This window comes from Oryza brachyantha, chromosome 6, assembly GCF_000231095.2.
Source record: "Oryza brachyantha chromosome 6, ObraRS2, whole genome shotgun sequence".
NCBI lineage: Eukaryota > Viridiplantae > Streptophyta > Magnoliopsida > Poales > Poaceae > Oryza > Oryza brachyantha.
In genome coordinates this window covers 4,447,951-4,470,963 of record NC_023168.2, presented here as the reverse complement: position 1 = coordinate 4,470,963, position 23,013 = coordinate 4,447,951, and the positions used below count along the sequence as shown (strand labels likewise).

Sequence of the window (23,013 nt, the reverse complement as noted above, 5' to 3'; positions counted from 1 at the left end):
GCCTTATAGGAGTTGTTCGCATGTGTTTTGCTAAGTGTTTAAATAAATCTAGTTAAAACATCCAAGTGCTGACTGGAAATAGACAGCTCTAAAAGCTCCCAAGAGGCCAATATGTCCCTAGGGCTTTTAACTTTCCCAACGTAATCTATAGCCACTCAGCCGTAAAAATGGCAAAAAAAAATAATTTTTCCACGTGTTAGGAAAGGAATTCTACCTAATTGCAAAATTGATGTATTGCTTATCCAGAAAAACCTGTATCAATAGTATATCACATCTGGCTATAAATATTACAAACATATTATTTAGAACAAATCCAATAGTATACTACTACTAAAGCATAGCACACATATCTCTCTCTTAACTTGTTGAGATCCCACAAATTTATAGCTTTTTTTTTCTCTCTCCCTAACCACAAATTTGATTTCTAATTTCTTTACCCCACTTGCATCATCTAATTGCATTCGCTAGGAGCTAACAAGATATTCCCTCTGTACCAAAAGGATTTCATCATTGATTACTTCACTGGTCCCATAATGATTTTATTTTTAGATTAATCATTGTATTGAAGTTTAAAAAGAATGAGACAAATTTTTTAAAATGAATAATTATTACATTGAAATTTGAAAAGAAGGGGATATTTCGTTGAAGTTTGAAAGTGGGGGCAAACACATTGGAATTTGAAAAGGCCGACGGTATTTTAGTCATTTGATTATATATTGATATACTGCTATATGAAATAGGGAAAATATTAACCAGTAGTTACGAGCTTGTTTCTACAATTGGTGTGGCTAGTAATTCGCAGGCATGGCAAAAGGCCAAAGAACATCACGAGCTGATGATTTGATCGTGAATCATGACACGCAAATAACGCAACCGAGCCGGGCTGAGCTGCTTTGGTTCTTTCTCAGATCTTAGATCTGTACAAAATGGGCGTGCCATTAGGTCGTCCTTTCAGGCACCAGCGCGCACCACCAGCCACGACCAAAAAAAGGGCACCGAAAGGTAACGAAACATGCCAGCCAGGCGATCACCCGCGAACAAACAGCGCACGCGGGAGTAGCTACCAACCAAATAACGATCACGCCGCGCCGCTGGCTCACGCTGCACGTTACTGCATGGCGGTCTACTGGTCTCGGCCTGCGCGCGCGCGGCGAGCGGGTGCGTCACGCCAACGCCGGCGGCCTCTTGGCGGCCGGCGCCGCCGCCGTGGAGCACTTCCCACCGACAGCCTTGGAGTGCGCCATCGAGCACCCGTCCTTCCGGTGCCAGCTCCCGTGCTGGAGCTGCTGCTGCAGCCTCGCCCAGAAGCCGTTCCTCCTCGCCGCCGCCGCCGCCGCCTTCGTCTTCTTCTCCTCTGCCGCCGCGTCCTCCTTGTCACGACCAGCGCCGACCGCCGCCGCCGTTGTCGTCGTCGTCTCCCTTTGCTCCTCCTGCCGCATCAGCATCCCGAGCCTCGCCCGGCGGAAGGGCGGCGCCTGGGCCGACGCGGCACTCCCGGTGGTCGTCGACGACGAGCACGGCGAGGAGGCCACTGACGACGACGGCGGCGACGGCGAGGAGGCAGCGTTGGCGACCTCCACGGAGAGGCGCGAGAGGCGGTCGCGCAGGCAGAAGGGGCACACCCCCGCCGAGTGCCGGTGCTTCGGATGCCTCCTGCACCGCGCCGCGTCCGCCTCCTTCGACTTGCCCACGGCGCCCGCCATGGGCATGGCCTGCTAGTAGTGGCACGTAGAGCTGAAAGAAACGGGCGGGCGTGCATGCGTGCTGCGTGTGCGCGGCCGTGCGGGTGCTACGTACAGTGTATATATATCGCTCGCGGCAGGCTCTGCTCAGGTGCGCGGCGTGCGCGGGCGCGGTGGAAGTTTCGCGGATGCTGCCGTGACAGAGTGCGCGCGTCGGATTAGCCTACTAGCGCGCGTCGGAGGTGGTGGAGTGAGTCGGTCGGATCGGATAAGCGGCCTCGTGGCTTTGGGAGAGGCGTGGTTGGTGTTGGTTCGGTTGGATCATCATCGGGTGGGTGATGGGGCCGGGCAGGCAGGCGCTGTGATGAGCGAGAGTGGTTGCATGATTTAAACCGGTCGAGAAAACGACGCACTGGGAGGCATGCGGTACGTGGTGTGGCTGATTGATTTGGGCTGCTTCGTACGGAGTTTGGTAATTTACATTATACATTTTTCGCCATTTGCACGATAGGTACAGGGGTTCAGTCGTGTTTTGAGGTGTTTCCCCTTGTTCGTATTGTATGCACAGATGCACTGATTCCAAACGGAGCTTTAGAGCGTTTGCAAAAAAAAAAAAATGTAAGTTGTGGTTTGTTTTAGTACTATGTGTTTTTATGTGTTCTCAAATGGAGCTTACAATTCAATTATGTCTACCACTGGTTATATACCGGTTGATAAATATATGTCCATAAACGATTGTTTGTGTTGTTTCTTTAATAGCCTTGACAGAGAATTAAGGGTGTGTTCGCTTGTGAGCCACAATTTAACACGATGAGCCAACATAATTTGTCACGCTTGTTGGAGTTGAGGTTATGTATTTTTTGGTCACATCATGACAAGCGTAGGGTCTATTCAGTTTAAAGGAATTTTAACATTACTAGGTAGAAAAAGTAGAGAAATAGAAATGTATGCTCATGTTAATCTATAGTATTTTTTTCAAGAGGTTTAAATAAATAAAAAAATTTCTATATTTTCTCTCTATAACTTTGCAAGAAAAGAAAATTTTACTTTGATTTTTCTATATCTATCTATCTATCTATCTATTATAATATAAAGACAGGTTTGAAAGGAGTTTGAAAGGAGGCTCCACGTTCGTTCTGGGCTTGTTAATAGTAGAAAAAAGAAAATATTTGGACTATCGGATTATGTTTAAATTTTAACGGCTGATATTTAGTGATTATATCTCCATGTCAGAGTAGATAATTTGTCCGGGCGTTCCTTTGTTGTCCGATTGCAGACCAGCCATAATCAAACTTTGATTACCAATTTGTCCGGTTGAAGATCAGCCATAATCAAACCTGATTACCAATTTATCCGGGTGTTGTTTTGTTGTCCGATTGAAGACCTAGAAGCTAGAGCCAAAATAAAACTCTGATTACGTTTATCTTTGTCTAGATTTAAGAAAAGTCCAAATAGTACTTCCTCATATAGACATGATTTGATGTATAATAGATTCAAAAGTATATTTACATAGTAAGGTCTAGATTTGCTATAAAAATATACACCGTTAGATCATGGTGGATCTAGATTAACAATGTAGATTGATAGTTATAGTTATATGAGAAGTACAATTGTGTTTAGAAATTGCAAATATTATATTTCTAATAGCACAACCAATTAAATTATATCTATTTGGCTAGAGAACGGAATCATATATGTTCTCTTAATTAAACCGTAATAGACTAGGATTGGGTGAAAAAAAAGTAATTGGGTGAAAAAAAAGCATGACAAAAAATTGAGGGATACCTGAATGGAAATATTTTGATCTCAACTCAAATTATAGCCATATAATTCCTATTTTAATATATGTTCTATCCAAATTATAACCGTATTATCAAAATCGAAAATAAATTAAGAGTTATATATATAATGGATAGTTGTACATAAATTCCATAGAAATAGTTATATAGATCCATGCAAAATTGCAAAGAAAATCCCCTAGCAATTACCAAGTTAATTGAAGTTAAAAAGAAAAACGTTAACCATCGGTTTGCAGTAGACATATATTTTAATAATAAAATGTAGATTATGTTCATATGTAAGTATATAGAAAATAGTCACTTTATGTATTAAAGAATATAGAAAGAATAAAAAACAACTATTCAATTTTGTTAGAAAAATGAATAGGAATCAAAATGAAAGGAAAAAAAATCATCAAAGGAAGATAAGAGGGAAAAATACAAGATAATATTTTTTTGGAATCGGACAACGAAAGGAAAAAAAAAGGTTAGTTTTTGCAATATTTAACGCTTGGGTGGAGCGTTACAAGGCCGTGGAGAACGATCAGGTTTTAGAAAAGAGATTCTTTTTTGAATCGGACAACGATTAGGTTTTAGGTTTCCATAAGAGAAAAAAAGGAGAAAAGAATGGTTTCTTTTGAATCGGGCAATGAAAATCAAAGAAAGTTAATGTTATTTTTTATATCAGACAACAGTTATAGGTTTCTATAAGAGAAGAAAAAGGAGAAAAGAACGGCTTCTTTTGAATCGGATAATGAAAATCAAAGACAGATAATGTTATTAAAAGATCAATTAAAAATAAATAAAAATAATAAAAATAGTCCATGTGTAATAAAGTTTACAAAAATCTAAATCACGGATAACAATTTTTTATAGTAATTGATATTGAGAGAAGAGTCCATCTATAAATATAATTTGAAAGCATCTAAAATTCCGGTTAAAAAGAAACATACTAGAAATATAATTTTGGAATAAAAAATAAAGAAAAATAATAAAAAGAGTCCATGTGTAAATGCAACTTAGAAAAATTCAAATCCCTGATTAAAAATTTTAAAATAATTGATATTAAGGGAAAAGTCCATCTATAAATACAATTCGAAAAGATCTAAAATTTTGGCTAAAAATTGAAAAAATTAAGAGAAAGTGTCCATTTATAAATATAATTTAGGAGTATCTATATTTTGAATTATAAATTAAATATTATGCAAAAGGAGTTTATGTATAGGTATGGGGTTCCATGTAAAAATAAAATTTAGATAATTTAAATTTGAATTAAACTATTAAAACGTAATTATTATATAGATAAGAGACCATATAGATATTACTTATAACGATGCTAGCCGTGCAAAATACGCGGACCACCCTACTAGTTTCATCTATACAAATCAAATGGTTTTAATCCTATGTAATCCAATATTTTGATTCTCCTCCAAACCGAATAGACACTGAAACAATCCTACCATAATTTTTTGAGTCATTAACATGTGGGCCTTAATTTGCATTAAGGAAATCTCGCAATAATTGTCGTTGCAACTAAATATCTATAACATTATCTTTTCGCTTCTCATTACGCTTATAAGATAAATTTGATTTTTCAACCTTAAATTTAGATTTTAGATTTAGAGTTGGTTTTGTTTTCTTTATCGTGGTTTATTTTTCAGTTTTTGCTTTTAAATCGTTAAGAACATATATAAAGTTTTATTTATTAATTATTTTTCATTTAAAAATATATCATCTCGTTTTTTATGTAAACAGCCAAGAGACAACCACCCTATTACTACTGAAAGTTGTTTTAAGCTTAGACGCGTTAAATTATGGTAAAGTGTAACCGGTAACTAAACACCGTTTAGCAGTTTATGAAGCGTGCGCGTGGAAACAAGCGGATAAGTTAATTTAGAGGGGTAACGAACGTGGCCCAATGGGTTAACTAGTCGGTGCACTTATCAGCGTGTTACGCCACACCAGCACACCTCGCTGTTTAGCTTCTGTTGGAGGTGTTTTTACGGTGTCCATATACTACTACTGCCACGGTTTAGGTCTCGTTTAGTTCCTATTTTTTTTTAAAAAAAACATCACATTACATTTTTAGATATTTAAATAGAGCATGAACCTAATTAGTCCATGATTAGCTATAAGTGCTATGGTAACCAACATGTACTAATGACGGTTTAATTAGGCTCAAAAATTCGTCTCGCGGTTTCCTCCCTAACTTATGGCTAATCATGTTCTAATTAGACTCAAAATATTCGTCTCACTATTTTCTCCATAACTGTATAATTAGTTTTAATGTTTATATATATTTAATGATTTATTTAGATGTCCAAAAATTCAGTGATGTTGTTGGAGAAATTTTTTGGAAACTAAGCGAGAAAAGAAGGACCTTGTACAGTGTACAACTCTGCAATCTGCCCCGTATTCAAGACGAGGCTCACATGCTTGCTGAACTCGAAGACCACCTAGAAAAAAAAAAAAAAAGAACTCGAAGACCATAGTACGGAAGAGGAACGTGCCAACTCGTCATTCGAACAGTACTAGTAGCTCGAAATTCAGCTGAAAGCCGGTTAAGGTATCGTTTAGTTTCTAAATTTTTTTTAAAAAAAATATCACATTAAATTTTAGACATCTAAATAAAGCATTAAATATAGATGAACTAAAAAACTAATTGTACAGTTACGGAAAAAATCTTGAGACAAATCTTTTAAGTCTAATTAGTCCATGATTAGTCATAAGTGCTACAGTAACCAATATGTGCTAATGACAGATTAATTAGGCTCAAAAGATTCGTCTCGTAATTTTTAGGCTAGTCGTGAAATTCGTTTTTTTATTCGTGTCAAAAACCCCTTTCAACGTCCGATCAAACATTTAACGTGACACTTCTTCTAAAAATTTCTCAGTATAAATACCACCTATCATTGTCAAGTCCGATGAACGTGTGCGTGCCGTGCACCGCAGCCGCACGCACGCCCGCACGGACGCCGCCGTGCACGCCACGCCGCAGCGGTGCGTGCGGCCTCGGGAGACCAAGCGACGCCGCGCCCTCTAGCGTACGTTGTCCCCTCGCGCCGAGACCGTCGCCCCGGCACCCCGCGCTCGCGTCAGCTCCCACGCGCGGCCCCCGCCTCGCGTCCGCCGGTCCATCGGCTGCGCAGTCCGCACGCCCGAGTGCTACTGTACCAGTCGTGTCGTCGACGACCGCGGCAGCACTCTGCGCTGCGCTGCGCGACATGGGCAGGAGCCGGCAACCCTCGCTGCCACGCCCACGGGCGCTTTCCCATCGCTTTCTTGTCCCCCTGTCCTCCGGTGTGCGTGCAGGGTCTGGGCTAGGCTGCGCAACGGCAACTGCTCGCGCTTTCGCTCGCTCGCTCGCCGTCTCGCTGAGCGGCGTCGGTTGCTGCTTTCTTGTGATGAGCTGGTGCCTGTGCTGCCTCTGCGCGCGTGAGTGACCGCGCCTGGACTTCTGCAGCAGGTAGGGGAAATGACGAGGCGTACACTGATCATGGGGTGCTTTGCAAACGACAGTAGTACATGCGTGCATGTAATCGCTGATTAGTAGAGAGTGCCAGAGCGGAGGTTGTTAGATTGTCCGCGCATTTTTGTTTCGAGAATCTTTACGGGTTTGTGTTTCATACTAGCACGTACGCACCTCGTCGATCACGTTGGTTCAACTGTCTGCCAACCGGAATAGGCCCGTTCGGCAAGCGAGATGGTAAGTTAACTTACTCATAGTTAAAAACTTAGTAATAGATCAATATATATTAATTAATTAGTAGTTATTAAAAAATATAAAATAAATTAATATGGTTTTTAAAACAACTTTTCTATAGATTTTTTTTAAAAAAATACACCGTTTAGCAGTTCGAGAAACATGTCCATGGAAAACAAGAGAGTTTAGTTAACTTACCGATGTTGGCGTCAGCAGGGGAGCACGCGGACGGCGGCCAACGACGTTCGTGGGGAAGCATGTTGATGGCAGCATCGGCGGGGGAGCACGGGACCGGCGGCGTCCTTGAGGGAATCCCAGTGGCGGCGGGTTGTCCACGCCGACGGCCGGTGGCGTAGAAGCGGGCAGTCGGTGGGTACCCAATGCCCGTCGAGTGTGGGTTCAAGTATGGTTTTTTGCCTGCGAGTCATTTTGGATACGGGTCAGGTACGTACCCGTACCCGACCCGACCTATTGCCATCCTCAGGTCCAGTTGTCATAGACTTGGGATAGAGAGGGTGGATGGAGAGACTGTTGGAGTAAAAAACGAATTGGGGTGGCCAAACGAATGGAGAGTGACCAAATAGATATTTGAAGAGTTTAATTTGGGTTGTCTGTTGCAGATGCTCTTAATTTGGAGATGTAGTCTTTTAATATGAATGACTAAATATACACATGCTTATATTTTCAACAAGACTCATGGTTACGATTGTACGTAGGTTTTCCGATAACAAATCTCGGTCATGAGAAGAAAATCGACAACTAGAGCAGTGTCGATCATGCGGGAAAAGGTGATTGTCCCAATCTGAAGAGCATGCCCGTTGATTGGTTTTGTACTTCTGATCTAAATCAGCTGTAGAAGCCTTCAAATGAGAAATCATCTCTTAATCTTGGCAAAAACCTTCGAAAACACTAGTCCTCTACTTGCTTCGCCAAATGTTAAGTAGCGAGATTCTGATATAGTATTTTGAGGATGTAGAATTATGTGGTACATAGAATAGTCATACAGATACAACTAGAAATAACTTGGGACATAGAGATTTATATCGGTTGGCCTCCAAAAGTGAGTAATAACCCTAACTCCCTTTTATATGAACCATATTCTAGAAAAAACATGCCGAGTACAATATTTGGGAGAGTGTCTACCTAGTTGAGAAATGAGAAACTAGTCTCATCGATGAGGCAGAAGTGGTAATCAATGACCGTAGTTAACGACTAAAACTATATCTCATGATGACTTTACTTGATGCGACTTATATTGTCTAAGTATTGATTGGATCCTCTTCTCTCAAAGGAGGCATTGAATTTATTTCTTGGATTATCCCTACTTCAAGTAAAACCTAGGATATCCTACCTATATGGGCAGGACAATCCTAGTTGTATCTAAGATTAATCCAGATATAAACTTCCTTACCAAGACTACCTTCTATCCTTTCCCTTAGTCATATTCATAAATCTAGCAGTTGTTTTCTGTATAACATTAGGAGCCTGTTTGCGAGAGCTTCTCCCAGTTGTAGTTTTTTTTTCCAAACTGCTTCTGTCATAGGCTATCCCAAACAGTCCATAATTTCTAAGAATATGTAGTTATAGATTATGGAAAAATGAAATAAGAAGCCAGAAGCGGGAGAACATGAGTTTCAGAGCTTTTCCAGATTCTCAGAAGCTGGCTATCAAACAACCGCTTCTCATAATATAAAGCTCCCCAAACAAGCCCTAAGTATGTAATATTTGTTGGTATCCACTTCCATATACAATGCACCACATATAATATTTGTTTATTTTTTTAAACCTTTTAGCAACACCGTTCCTCCTTAGCGTAGCAAAAAGGAATGTCACACCAAGTTGGCTGTGAAGTCTGTCACACCACCACCGGCGTGATATGAATACGCTGCCACGCCAACTACTCAATATGATAGCGTTGTCTTGCCACATCAGGTATGGCAAAAAGATTTAGATAATGAAAATATTTGTCGAAGGTTTAGTAAAAATATACTAATATATTTTTAAAATAAAAAATATTCATAATAATCGGACATAAATAACAAATGTTTTGCTGACATGCCTGATCCATCTTATTCTTTTTACTGGAGTGCCTCATGGACGACATGTGAGCCAATACCGAGAGCGATACTGTCTTTGGACCTAGTTAACCTGGTTTTGCAAGATTAGAGATAATGTATATCTGGTTTCAAGTTTGTGGGATGTTGTTTAAACCTTGAGACAGGATGAGGGACCTGAAGTGCGCTTTATCCGAACGAAAAGAAGGAAATTGTTTACCGGCTCAATGGAGAGGACGGATAGGCTCAATCTAGTAGGCTCCAGCTTTCTAGACTACGAGTCCTTACGTTGAAAGGAAGGCCTACGCAAAATTTCCACCCAAAAGCCCATCAAACTGGTAGACCACAGGCCGAAAGGCCGAGCTTGTATTGAGAAAAAGAGAAAGCCCATCAAACTGTTTTCCCCTAAATTGTGGTCACCACTATGACCGTCACCGGCTCCTCCTCTCTCCGCCGCGGCCAGCTTTCCCGCCCCCGCCCGTACGGCCCCAAATGCCGCCGCCGATGGAGTTCGCCGTCGACGACCTTGAAGAGCTCGAGAGTCGCATCGACAATTTCCTTAAGCGCTTCCACTCCGACGACCTCCGCCGCATCCTGCTCCCCGACCCCGACGGCAAGCTCCATTTCCCCCTCGTCATCGAGTGAGTTCCTCCTCCCCCTCTCCTCCCCTTCCCCTTCTCTTCCTCCTCCAGACCCTAACCCCGTCTCATCCCGCAGCTTTGCGGAGCTCCTGGATTTCGACCCCGAGGTCGCCCACATACTCTACGACTACCCCAAAGACGTGCTCGAGTTGTTCGACGCCGCCGCGCAACGCGCCCTCGACAAATTCGATGCCGCCGCTCGACGAGACAAGGTGAGTAGTCCAGCCGGCCGTACGATTTGCGTCTGTTGATTTTCTCCATTTTTTTTCTCAGAGCATTAGTTTTGATTCTCAGAGCAAGCCGGGCGACGAGCCAATTGAGAAGAAGTTCGTGCACGTGCGCGTCAACACCTCTGGGTCGCCACTCGAATGCCCTGGTGAGCCGTGAGCGCACGCATGCAGCGTTCGTGTTCGGCGTAATGCTTGCATGCTGGTTTAGTTGGTTGGGTTTTCGGGCAGTTGCTTATGCTGGGTATCGTGATTCGCTGGCGACGGTGGTGTCTTGCAGAAGCGTGCCCGAGCATTGGGAAGGTGAGGGTGAAGCACAGAGGGACTCTGCTCACTTTGAAGGGAACTGTGATCAGATCTGGTAGTGTGAAGATGATCGAAGGCGAAAGGACGTACGAGTGCAGAAAGTGCAAGTACAGGTTTGACCGTATTGGTTGAAGACTGAACTGAAGTTTTTTGCTTCATCTGTGAGTCTCAATAGGCTTGTGAAGTATAACCAGGGGTGACCCCAGAAATAGGCTGCACTAGGTTTGAATTAATGTATCATTGGCTAAGCACTTTATATCTTCAAAAATCTTTAAAAAATTTGATTAGATTTCAATGGGATTGTGGAGCCAAGCTTAGGGCTCAAGCCCTGATTGCCCCATCTTGTCTCCACCATCGTATAACCCTGTTATGTGTATTAGTTTATTTAGACGGTGGTCTACTGATTGAGCTGGTTAGGTAGAAGCTTTTCTGGGGCAAATATTCAAAGTTGGATTTTCTAAAACAAAAGTTGCTGGGTTGCTCTTGCTACTTCTAGTGTGCCGGCAAAGTGCCAGGATTGTCATCGTGTTACACATTATTTGGCTTCCTTGAGCCTGTAAGTCAAGCTGTGGAGTAAAATTGAGTATCTACGCAATCAGAGGGTTAATATTATCTTGCAAGTATTTGGAAAAACATGCATGATGATAGTTTACCTTCTTAAAAACAGTAGGACAGTTTTTGTGGAATTGGGTGAGGATTAAAAGATAAAGGCAATTTGTTGATTGCCTTAATATGAACAATTCAATAGAACACTTTGAGCTTCCTTAAGACATGATGAGTCCATTAAGTCATCATTACCTTTACAAGGTGTGTGTTGAACTGTTGATTGTCATGATCATATATTAATGTGCTAGACTCTGGATGTACCGAACCTTGATTTTTTTGGTATCCTGAATAGGTTCACAGTTCACCCTGAGCTTGAGGCTGGGAATCGTATAACTCTTCCTGCATCTTGCAAGTCCAAGGTATTTCACTTCCTTAGCATTACTTTTCTAGCTCTACATATAACTGTTCACCTGTGGTGAACACTATTATTAGAGCTCCTATTATTATGTCCTGGCTATCACATTCTATACATTGGTATTGAGAGTTTGCCACATTTGTAATTGCTTGAACTTCTGCTACTGTTGTGAAGTTGCTCTTGCTAATTTTGCTATTGATCCAGAGTTCAAAAGGTTGTGGAGGTGGCACTTTCCAATTCATACAAGATACCATAATCTGTCATGATTATCAAGAAATAAAAATCCAAGAAAATATACAACTTTTGGGCGTTGGGTCTATACCCCGTTCAATGCCTGTAATTCTGATGGATGATCTTGTTGATATTGTGAAAGCTGGTGGTAAGCAACCTTTACATACTCATACATTTCCAGAATTCCGCGGAGGTAACAGTTGTCTGTTTTTCTTCTTTCATGTCTTAGAGGTAGCAGTCTAGACTCTTTTTACATCTTGATTCATAGACTGAGTTCTAGACTTCTAGTGAGCTTAAAAATTTCAAAATCACATGGTTTTCTATGAGTAGCTTAACTGGATAAATGGGAGTAGACATGAGCAAATTACCAACCAGAGCATGCTGTGTTTGGTCCAATTCCTCTCAGGCTGAAATCTGAACCACCATGGCCTGAGCCTGGAGTCCTGGTACACCAAACCAGTTGATCCTGGTGAACTAGGCTGTAATGCATAGCATTTAGGCCAGCTTGATCTCATGCCAGTCGGAAAAGTGAATTTTGTTGTGTTTCTTTTGTGTAATCATCAGTTGGTTTAGCATACTTTGCTATGGTAGTCACCTTATTTTTTCTTCAGATGATGTTGTTGTTACGGGCAGATTATCCGCAAAATGGTCTCCCGACATTAAGGATGTCCGTTCAAACCTTGATCCTATGCTGATTGCCAACTTTGTGAGGTAATAGATAACTTACACTGAGGTTCTTCTCCAAATGTTAGTTCTCTACTTTAAATCTGCCACATTAGGACTCTTTTAATAAATTTAGCATATGCAGTGAACCAGGTATATTGCTTTCTTCTTAGCATATTACATAGTAGTGTTCTTTTTACGAACCTTCAGGCTTATTTATGCTTATGCAGATCTGTCACAGATTCACAGTAATACCAGCAATAGCTTACGCACTTCATTGCTGATCCAGAAAATATGTGAAATGTACTTTGATGTTATGTTCTTCTGTTATATTAGTTGTATGATGAAAAACTGAAAACATTTTAGGAAACAGGCAGTTTGGTGACATCAGAACAGTATGGTCTTGTATGAAGGAAAAGCTTCCCTCATACGCTGTAATTTCAATATGATTTATTATGTTGTACACTTGTTTTTTATATTTTTATTTTATTGTCTGCGAAGGTAGTTGATGTTAGTCATGTCACCGTAGTTCGGCATATCTTTAGCACTTCAGTATTAAATTTTAGTGCCTTTCTTGTTCCTTCGTTTTGAAGTTCAAACATATCAGTTAGTCTTGCCTTCTGTGGTTTGTGTTTATGAATGTTTATGCCTTGCGTTCTACAGGAGAACCAATGAGCTGAAGTCTGATCTGGACATACCTGTTGAAATTATCAACACGTTTGAGGAATTCTGGGCAGCTTCCAGAGCTACACCACTAAAAGGTACTTATGTTCCAATGCTAGTTCATTTTCCCTTTGCTGCTGTCTAGATCTTGGCCTGAATCATGTCATCTAATATTGAAGCAATAGACAATGTACTGCACTTTCTTTTTCACTTACTTTTGAAGTTTGAACCATGGACCTTGATATTGTTCCTAAATCTAAAATTAGGAATATTCTTCCTTTTTTTTTTGAGTTATTGTATTATAAATTATGCATTCTTTTGTTCTTTTGGGTGCACAGGTAGAAATTCTATTTTGAAAGGCATCTGTCCTCAAATTTTTGGGTTATTCACAGTGAAGCTTGCAGGTACAAAACTATTTGCAGTACTCTAAATCATTTCCAACAATATTCACTGGTGTTTAGCTTTCTCTGGGCATCCACTTGGAGATTGTTTCTAAAAAGTTACTTAACCCTCTTTTGGAGTATTCGTAAGTCATACAGCTATATTTATAATGTTCCATGATCAATTTAAATTTCAGTTGCTCTTACATTGATTGGAGGGGTGCAGCGTGTTGATGCTTCAGGAACAAAGGTTCGTGGAGAACCACATATGCTTCTTGTTGGTGATCCAGGTACTAATATCCATAGCATTTGTTATGTGCTTATATCATAACCATCCTTCTTTATATAAGTTGAACTACTTTTTCCCAGAAAACAACATATTCAACATGCACTGCAGTAGTTACTTCTACCAACTAGGCAACTACCACTTGACTAGCTTAGTCCATATCTTCACCCTGACCTTCTCAAAGCTTCTGGAAAACTAGCTTGTCCCATTGCTGGACTCTGATTGCTTAAGTACCTTTGTCACTGCGTGAAAAAGTGCATCCAAAATGATTTCCTGTATGCCAAAATGTTACCCCTGAGCCGCACAAATCCAACACTGTCACTTGTATATAGCAAAGGCTACAACAACTGGGCTTTGGGTCAAGTGGAAATGTGGAGAGCATAGATATCCATCCTTGTGGTTCACAAGCTTCATGACGTGCTTTTTATGCCCCTAATAGAGATGCTACAAACCAGACTACATGAAATATATATTTTATGTAACTATATTGTGTTCTATTGAATCTTAGGCACTGGCAAATCTCAGTTTCTGAAGTTTGCTGCTAAACTGAGCAACCGTTCGGTGATTACAACTGGTCTTGGAAGCACCAGTGCTGGTTTAACTGTCACAGCAGTCAAGGATGGAGGTACCTATGTTTGACATCGCCATTTTCAGTCACCATTATACTTAGTCTTTTATGTTTCCTTGATTTGAAAATCTGGAGTTAGCAATGATTTTTTAATAACATCTTTCTTACATTATGACTCAAATGCTCATTTTCATTTTTGATGATAGGAGAATGGATGCTTGAGGCTGGTGCTCTTGTTCTTGCTGATGGTGGTCTCTGCTGCATTGATGAATTTGATAGGTTTGTTCAACTTTGTCAAACACCCAATGACCAATTTGCTATCTAAAATCTTTATTCAATGATGCAAGTGTTGAAGAAGGTACTAGACTGTAGAATGGCAGATGGTTGGCAGTGCTAGCACCTAGTGCCTAGGGGCGACTAGGACCAACTTGACCATGGGCCTCCAAGCAATAAGCAAGCGTATCACATAAAACAAAGACAATATAACATTAATACAGCATCACTAGAACATCTAAGGCAGGACATCTGCCCAATGCACCACCAAATACCAACTTGCGGCTGCTACCCGGCGCCTAGCTCTGATTGTTAGAACACCATAATCCTTTGATGTACCTTATGTTGCTACAAACACAACAATCGTCTCCAGATAATATGCTCATACACCTAAATTTGTTTATATGATATATTTTCCATAATAAATGATAGTTCATCTTTAACTTTTTTGAAAACCATGATTTGTTATTTTGTTACATGTAGCTTTTCACCATCCTAAGATCAATGCATAAATTGTTGTGAAACACATTATTTTAGGGATCTATAACACCTGAGTTTAACAATTGTCATTAATAGTATGCGAGAGCATGACAGGACAACAATACATGAAGCCATGGAGCAACAAACAATAAGCATTGCAAAGGTATCTGGCATCTTTGATCTTTTTTTAAAAAAATTACCATCTAGTGAACTGTGGGACCCATTAATTACTGTATTTTGAGTCAGCGTTATTACATTTTTTGTGCAGGCAGGACTAGTGACAACACTCAGCACAAGGACTACGGTGTTTGGTGCCACTAATCCAAAAGGACAATACGATCCAAATGAATGTACTGCCCTTGCACATCAAGCTCTTATTTAGCTTGAATACTTAACTAAAACTGTGCCAGACCACATAACAGTGTTCCAGCCTTCCAGGCACATTTACTTGTACATTCCAGTATTTCACTATACCAATACTATAATGGTGCCATTATATGCCTCTAAGATGTTCTCATATCATTTTCAGTGGTCTTATCCATTCTGACCATGATATTTCTGCCTTTTCTTTTCAGCCTTATCTGTGAATACAACGTTGTCAGGACCATTATTGAGTAGATTTGATATAGTTCTTGTTCTCTTGGATAAAAAGGACAGAGACTGGGATGAAATAGTTTCATCTCATATATTAGCTGAGGTACATTTTATTGTTTTTGATGTTTGACTTGTTCTATTGCTTGGTTTCTTGAATAAGCTGTCCCTGTGGGTGTGCAAAGAATAGCATACTGGCATTCTAAAAGAAACTTGCAAGCATATAAATTTAAAATTGTGCAGAACACTGAAGAAAAGAAAGGCAAGACAGGTGATGCGGAAGTAATGTGGACGCTGTCCATGTTGAGAAGGCGAGACAATCAAAGTGACCCCTCCCCCCCCACCACACACACACACAAATGCTACTTTGGCAGATCATAACATAATAAAAGTTCCAATTGTATTTGGCCGAATAGCTTTGAAAATTCTCATTATATTTCCTTGTCAATGCTAAACAATGATGCTTAGCAATTTTTTAATGCCAGGTATATTCACTATGTGAAGCAGCAGTTCAAACCTGTGCTAACAAAGGAGGCAGAAATAGTTATCTCTAGTTATTATCAGCATCAGCGGCAATCAGGAGCTCGGAATGCAGGTTAGCCGTCTTATTTTTGTTTCCTGAAGTTTTTTGCAGCCTCTCAAAAATAGGTTTTCTGCTTCTGCAGCAAGGACAACTGTGCGCATGCTTGAGAGTTTGATAAGGCTAGCACAAGGCATGTTCTGAAATCTACACTGAATTGCACACCTTCCATATATGTTAATTCTGATGCCCATCTCGCCTCCTTACAGCTTATCTTGTCTGTTGTAGCACATGCAAGACTAATGTTCAGAAATGAGGTCACGAAACTTGATGCTATCGCTGCCATATTATGCATCGAATCCTCCATGACAACATCTGCAATAGTAGATACTGCCGGGAATGCTCTGCAATCAAATTTTACAGAGAACCCTGACCAGGAATGTATCCTGAGATGTGATTCTAGAGCTTACTTATCTGAGAATATCACATACTTTAACTGATTTTTTTTTTACTGGGGCACCTTATCTATGGATATTCTTGCCTATTTCTCAGGTATGACCTTTTGGTTCTGGGCAAGCAAAGGTGATCTGTTCTTCCTATAAATGTTAATACTACTGTGCTTTCCACTTAATGCTGCTGATTGGCTCATTCTGACGTGAATTATTTCCTTATGGAAGCGCACCTTTGAAAGTATAGATTCTGTAAACTGATAAGCAGTTTTCCCCATTCCTTTGTTCGTCTTAACATGTTATAGATATCAAGCAGGAGAAGAAAATTCTTACGCAACTAGGAGTAATCGAAAACTCCCCGTTGTTGTAAAACAACAATGAATCAAGTGATATAACAAGGTGTTAACTACTCTTGCTTTGGGACATTTAACTATTATGGTTATGTTTTCTAATAATTGTAATTGAGTAGTAATGTTGTAAACATTGCAGGAAACATGTGTTGTGCACTAGATTACTACGATCTGTCTGGCTCTACCAGGTAACGGTATTGGAATTGTAACCTATTGTTTTAGATCAATGCACCGGGACCTGCAAATCTGAAATAGCAACTAAAAAGGTTTTCTTGTTTGTGTTGGTGGCTTTTCACTGTCTCTCGAATCGTGGCACTTTTCTTTTTAGTTGGAAGGTAAGCCAACCAGGTCTATTTTTCTGTAGCTACTTTTTTGTCACCACAGTGAGGACATTTGCAGTTCATCCGTGAAAAATATTAAATAGAGAGAAATTCTATAATCTATTGTATATTATACTGATTCTTGTGGGTGTATATATAGCATAAATAGGAGATAGAAACTTGGTGTACAAGCCAAATATTATACCGTATCTATCTAGGATTTAATCTTTAACTCTAGAGCTTTTATTGACTCTGTTATCTCTAACCGTATATATTTATATCTCTAACATTCATCCTTAGTCGTAACGGGAGCAAAGCAAACGATTGTGACTGGATTTGAAGTCTTGTGTTTGCATCATCTTCTATTCTCTATTTTACCATCATCAATTGTATCTCTGATGGACGGTTCTCCACCTTGGTGATTATGTCCCTTTCTGTGTTGTCTTGATCTTTCTCCTCTATTCCCTTTCGCAGCCATAGTGGAGTGTCATGGATAATAATAATGACATAGACGGTTTTGACTGGAGTTGTCAAGTATGTTTCACTGTAATGTCCGTTGAGGTAGCCGTGGTCGTTGTAGACATGGTAGTTGATGTATCTGCATATAGCTGAAGGCAAAAAAAATACAAACGGAGTTGCGATTATAGATGAGGCACCTTACAGATGTCAGAGGATGTTGTTGGAAACATCTTTGCATATGTCAAAGGATGCTCTTGGGTCATCTGGTTGATGTCAAAGAACGTTGTTGACGTTAGGTCACCAAGTTTTGGTTGAACTCTATATGTCGTATAGGTTATCATTATAGTGATGCTAGATTGATGCAGCTTTATCTGTCGTAGATGATGCGGTCGTTGCCACCGTCAATAAAGCATCTTGCAGTTACTCCTGTCAAAGGATGCAAGATGTCTATTCTTGTGGACGAAGCGGTGGTGATGTATTACCATGTTGATGAAGACCATCAGTTGTGTACATTAGTGTTACTTTAATGTATGTTGTTGGCGGACGTAGATGCTCAGTGAAGACAGTGGTCGTTTGATACAATGCTTGCCTGTTAGTTGATCAATGCATGTTTGCCTTATCGACTTCAACAATCTGCATGTTGCTATTCCTCAGACTCATCGATACCATCACCGCTCCTCTACTTCTGCCGCTAGGGGTTTTGTAGATAGAAGAAACTAATCTAATGCTAGATATCGATAGAAATATAATATATTCTATAGATGATTTAGAATGGCTAAAATTGATGTAATGTTAATTATTGAAAAATATCTAATCTATGGATAATATTGGGAGGTCAGGTAGCTTAATGAAAAAGAAATTAAATGCATGCACTCCAATGTGCGATGAAAATTGAAGATGGGTAACTGGCATCCTTGTCATCTTCGTGTTGAACAGTCAGTTGGAACGATCTTGCCGGGCGGAGGCTCAATTGCTATCGTTTGTTTACAGATCGGTTGGATGGGCTCGTCGGCGGCGAGCTGCCGCTGGCGGCGTTAACTTAGAATTGATGACTTTTATTGGATCTAGGCTCTGATATCATACTATGAAAAATATTATATAGGAAGAAATTCTAAGATCTATTATGCATTGCCTAACCCTCATGAGGTATATATAGCGTATATGGGAGATATAGAAACTTAGAGTAAAAACTTACTGTATCTCTTAAGGATTTAATCTTTGTTTTTAGAGTTTCTATTAAACTGTTATCTTTAACCGTATATATCTATATCTTTAATATTAGTGTGTTCATGCACTACACTACATGTAGGGATGGGTATGGGTCAGCCGCGGGCAATCCGTGACTTGCTCTAGTTTAACTAAATGATCTTAAGTTTTATTTTTGAAATCTAAAACTTAGCTTATTTAGTTGAACTAGAACCAACAACGAACCCGAACCTATTTCTACACATGTACCTAGATCATAACCAGATTGGAATGAGTCACAACATACAGAGGTGAGGCTAAAAATCCATGACATAGATAGGGCAACAAATTAACAGGAAATCAATTTAAACACAGCATCCACCTACCGCCAGCCCACCACAACAAAAGCACCAGTTCCCTCCGTGGAAAGAAATCTCAACTCACTTCCTGAACAAACAGCTTGACACGATGCGTGTCTGTCGATGTCTAGATGACAAGCAACCTAACAGCACTGCCTCCACCCTGGCTTCGGACCTAGAAGAGGCCCAGTTGCACGGCGGCCAGCCCGGCCAAGCCCAGGATAGCCCATGCCCCGGCCCTGAGCCCGGCTGCGCCGGCGGACTGCTTGACCGGCGGCGCGAGCACCGTCGCCGGGGTCTGAGGCGTCACGCCGGAGCTCGAGCCAGGGGACGCCGGTGTCGCTGGTGTGGTCGATGGAGTCGTCGGCGTGGTGGATGGGGCTTCCGGGGCCGGAGACGCTGCAGCGACATCCACGACGAGCTTCATGCCGTTGCTGCAGTGGCCGGCGACGCCGCAGATGAAGTAGTGCTTGCCGGCAGTCTTGAGGGTGACGGTGGTCGCGCCGCTGCCGTCGCTGGCGAGCGCGTTGCTGGCGGAGCACGACGCGTAGTCCGCCGCGCTCACCTCATCCACCGTGTGCGACCCACCGGCGTAGTTGAACACTGGAGAAAAACAAACGTTGCTTAGAAATGCATTTGTCAGGCAACACAGCAGGTGAACTGTAGCAAGTTTTTACAGCTGTTATGATCATGCATTTTTTTTGGTAGGAATCATTATCATGAATGCACTATTCTGCCTCTTGTTCAGTTTCTGATGCAAATCATGTAGAAAATAGCTTTTTCAATGTCTTTAAAAAAATATCCCAAGCTATTATATTTTTGGCAAAATTTGCTACAGGGCATCGAAAAAACACGTAATTAGCTGGTGGACACCGTAAGATCACGAATTAATTTGCTGCAGGGCACCATAAAAATATGGTAATTAGCTACCGAGCACTCCGACCAATTTTTTATTATTTTCGGAGTCAAAAATTTTAAAAATGACGAGATTGCCCTCGGTGGCCAACCCGTCATGCGTCCTCATCGCCGCTGGGTCATCGCCGTCGCTGACTGCTCACTCGCCCTGTAGGCTAGGGTTTGGGTGTGGTGCGGCGTCTAGACCAATATGGTCTGGTTCGACTGGACCCAATCGACATAACGGGTTTGCCATCAAGGGCAATCTCATCATTTTTAGAATTTTTGACTCCAAAAATAATAAAAAATTGGCTAGAGTGCCCTATAGCTAATTACCATACTTTTGTGGTGCCCTACAGTAAATTCGTGATCTTGCAGTGTCCACCGACTAATTACATATTTCTTCAATGGCTTGTAGCAAATTTTGCCTATATTTTTCAATATAAAATTTTGGTACCTTGAGTTACCATAATTTTGCACTAAAGTTTTTGGTATCTCAAATTACTTTTTAAGAATGATAAAAAAAAACATACTTTTTTAGGTGCACCAAAACTTTTATGAACCATCCATCATGGTTTGATCAAGGGTGGATGTTATCTCTTACCTCATAGTTGGTAAGAGTCATTTATTATCATTCAATTCCTTGAATGATAATTAGTGAATTATAACAAGGAAAGTCACCGAGTTTACTTAAGCTATTAATAGGAAAATCCATATATAATAAAATGTATCCTGGTAAAGTTTCAATTTCTTTTTTGAAATATATTGCGGTAGTGGATTGAAATTGACAGTGATTAGATTTTTTTTAGTTTATAATGGAGTTTCTTATTGGTGTTTGAAATGTTGATATCTAATTTGAGGTTCAGAAATGCAATTATATATTTTCATCTGAACTATAAAATTATTTGGTTAGTTTTATGTACTTTGAGTATATTCCATACAAAATTCAATGCTCCAATATATTAAATATCCAAATTTTAAATATTTATTTTTTCTGTTAACATCTAGTAGGGCTCTTTTTTTAACGGTGGCTGACTATTTTATAGCATTGTACGTATTGGAATGCACTTTTTGGTAGGATAATTATACCGGCCATAATTGCTTCTTTTTTGGATGTGATGTATTAATGAAGGAGCCCATATTTTTTTTCAATACAATAAATCATAAATAACGAATGGCCAGGATTAAAAGTAGTTCTCCTATCTCTATAGTGGTAAGATGGAGCACCTTAAAACAATTCTAAAAAAACACATATTGTACTTCCTTTCTAGCATGATGCCAGTGCACATATTAGTAACTGTGTTTGTCACTACTGTTTGGCGAGAAATCTATTAGAGCGACCTAAATCTCTCCTGGTAAGTACATGATCTAAAGCAATGTGCAGCACTTGACAAACAGGTGAGGACTAGAACACGAGAAGGTTAAGTAACGCAGAGGCTTGGTTACATGGCGCTAACCCAGGATGTCGCCGACTTTGAGTTTCTTGTCGCTGGCCCAGGTGGTGTAATCAGCCCCCATCGCCCAGCCGGACGTGTCGCCGACGGTGTACTTGGTCGCCGACGCCGCCGCGGCGCAGCTGGCGAGGAGGAGAGCTACCAGTGCGAGCGACGAAGCCATTGCAGCTTGCAGCAACCAAGAAGAGAGAAGTTGACAATGTGTGAGTATGTCTGTGTTGGTTGCTCTATTGAGATGCAGAGATTATTGCAAGTTAGGGCCCTTATATAAAGATGAAACTGACGAGCTGATGAGACCCGAGTGATACAACGTCGCAGCAGCTCTGCAGTTGGTGAAGTGGCTTTCGGTGAGTTTGTTGGGGGCAGGAACCTATGCCTTTCTGCGAAAACGCATTGCTTTCGACAGGTACTTCTCCCAAAGCCCTCGATATCTTCGGTGTGTTATAGGCACGAAATGCCTTAGAAATGACTCTACTCTACTCTAGCTGTGCTGTTCATTTTCATTTTGCCAAATACCTTTTGGAAAAGGTACCGTTTTTCTTGACAAAGCCCTCTTGTTTGCGGCTGAAGCTCGCTGCTATGATGCCTTTTTCAGTTGCAACATCTTTCTCATGATACATACGCGTCGCATGATGTTCTTGCAACGAAGGAGAAGAAAGCCGATGGGCACATTAACGTAACGGGTAGCTTGGCGATGTCACCAGACTGGCCATTAATTTGTTCTGCCTGCCTTTCAGGTCCCTGAAGGACATTATTTTCCTATTAAAGTAGGAGTAGCATAATACTGCCTAATCCTAATTAGTAGCAATGAAAAGACCATGCAAATAATTGGTAATCTGCTGATCAGCTTTGGGGCAAAGTAAGAGGGTGATCTATAGCCGTAGCAGCTGGACGCCTGTACCTAATTAAGGCCTTTAGTTTAAAAAAAAATTCCAAAAACATCCCATCTTACTTTTTGATATATATTTAAAGTATTAAACGTAGTCTAATTATAAAACAAATTTCAGATTTCGCCTGGAAACCGCGAGACGAATCTTTTGAGTCTAATTAATCCGTCCTTAGCACAGGTTGGTTACTGTATCACTTATGGCTAATCACGTCCTAATTAGACCAAAGATTCGTCCCACGATTTCCCTTATAACCATGTAATTAGTTTTAATATTCATATATATTTAATGCTTCATTAAAGTATTCAAAGATTTGATGTGATGCATTTTGTAAAAGTTTCTGAGAAGTAAACCGGGCCTAAATAGTGAATAGCAATCTATGTTTGGTGAGTGGCATCTATGCCGTCATATGGGTCAATGCGCCGATCATGCATTTGGGCAAGGATTTTGCCAAGAGATTCGACGAGGGGAACAACTTTTTTAGCACAAGAAACGAATGATATTCACCGGACTGCTAAAAGCACTTTCCCTTTCCCATTTGATGAGAGGTTGCAACGGCTTCTAGTTATCGGTGAAACAAGCTGGCTTCTATAGTCATTTGCTGAAAGCAATCTTATTTGCTAATCCAGTAGTTCTTGAGTCATTTATG

The 23,013-nt window shown here is 40.6% G+C and overlaps 3 protein-coding genes across 6 annotated transcripts; 1 reads left to right on the top strand and 2 right to left on the bottom strand.

Annotated features, from left to right (window-relative positions):
• Positions 1-695: 695 nt before the first annotated feature.
• Positions 696-1,756, bottom strand: LOC121054793. The gene has a single exon (XM_040525515.1). The coding sequence runs from the start codon at positions 1,707-1,709 to the stop codon at positions 1,164-1,166; it is 546 nt and encodes a 181-aa protein (XP_040381449.1). The 5' UTR covers positions 1,710-1,756; the 3' UTR covers positions 696-1,163.
• A 7,953-nt stretch (positions 1,757-9,709) lies between these two features.
• Positions 9,710-17,325, top strand: LOC102718278 (probable DNA helicase MCM9). Of its 4 annotated transcripts, XR_001550560.1 has the most exons (22): positions 9,710-9,858; positions 9,935-10,070; positions 10,153-10,234; positions 10,366-10,504; positions 11,290-11,356; positions 11,557-11,731; positions 12,195-12,294; positions 12,910-13,007; positions 13,248-13,313; positions 13,487-13,579; positions 14,084-14,200; positions 14,350-14,422; positions 14,993-15,059; positions 15,165-15,246; positions 15,472-15,593; positions 15,731-15,798; positions 15,973-16,082; positions 16,153-16,200; positions 16,296-16,448; positions 16,762-16,855; positions 16,946-16,994; positions 17,135-17,325. XR_001550560.1 is itself a non-coding variant. In XM_006655854.2 (21 exons), exons 1-20 carry the CDS (start codon positions 9,710-9,712, stop codon positions 16,824-16,826), a joined length of 2,010 nt encoding a protein of 669 aa, XP_006655917.1. In that variant the 3' UTR covers positions 16,827-16,855; positions 16,946-17,325. The 4 variants fall into 4 exon arrangements, 3 of the variants coding, with proteins under 3 accessions (XP_006655917.1, XP_040380758.1, XP_040380757.1); XM_006655854.2 differs by having other exon boundaries at positions 16,946-17,325; XM_040524824.1 differs by lacking the exons at positions 15,731-15,798; positions 16,296-16,448; positions 16,762-16,855; positions 16,946-16,994; positions 17,135-17,325.
• Positions 17,326-19,038: 1,713 nt separating this feature from the next.
• Positions 19,039-21,731, bottom strand: LOC102717998 (blue copper protein-like). Its single transcript, XM_006655853.2, has 2 exons — positions 21,481-21,731; positions 19,039-19,732 (listed from the first exon to the last, which is right to left on the bottom strand). The coding sequence occupies exons 1-2, from the start codon at positions 21,638-21,640 to the stop codon at positions 19,305-19,307; spliced, it is 588 nt and encodes a 195-aa protein (XP_006655916.1). The 5' UTR covers positions 21,641-21,731; the 3' UTR covers positions 19,039-19,304.
• Positions 21,732-23,013: the final 1,282 nt, after the last annotated feature.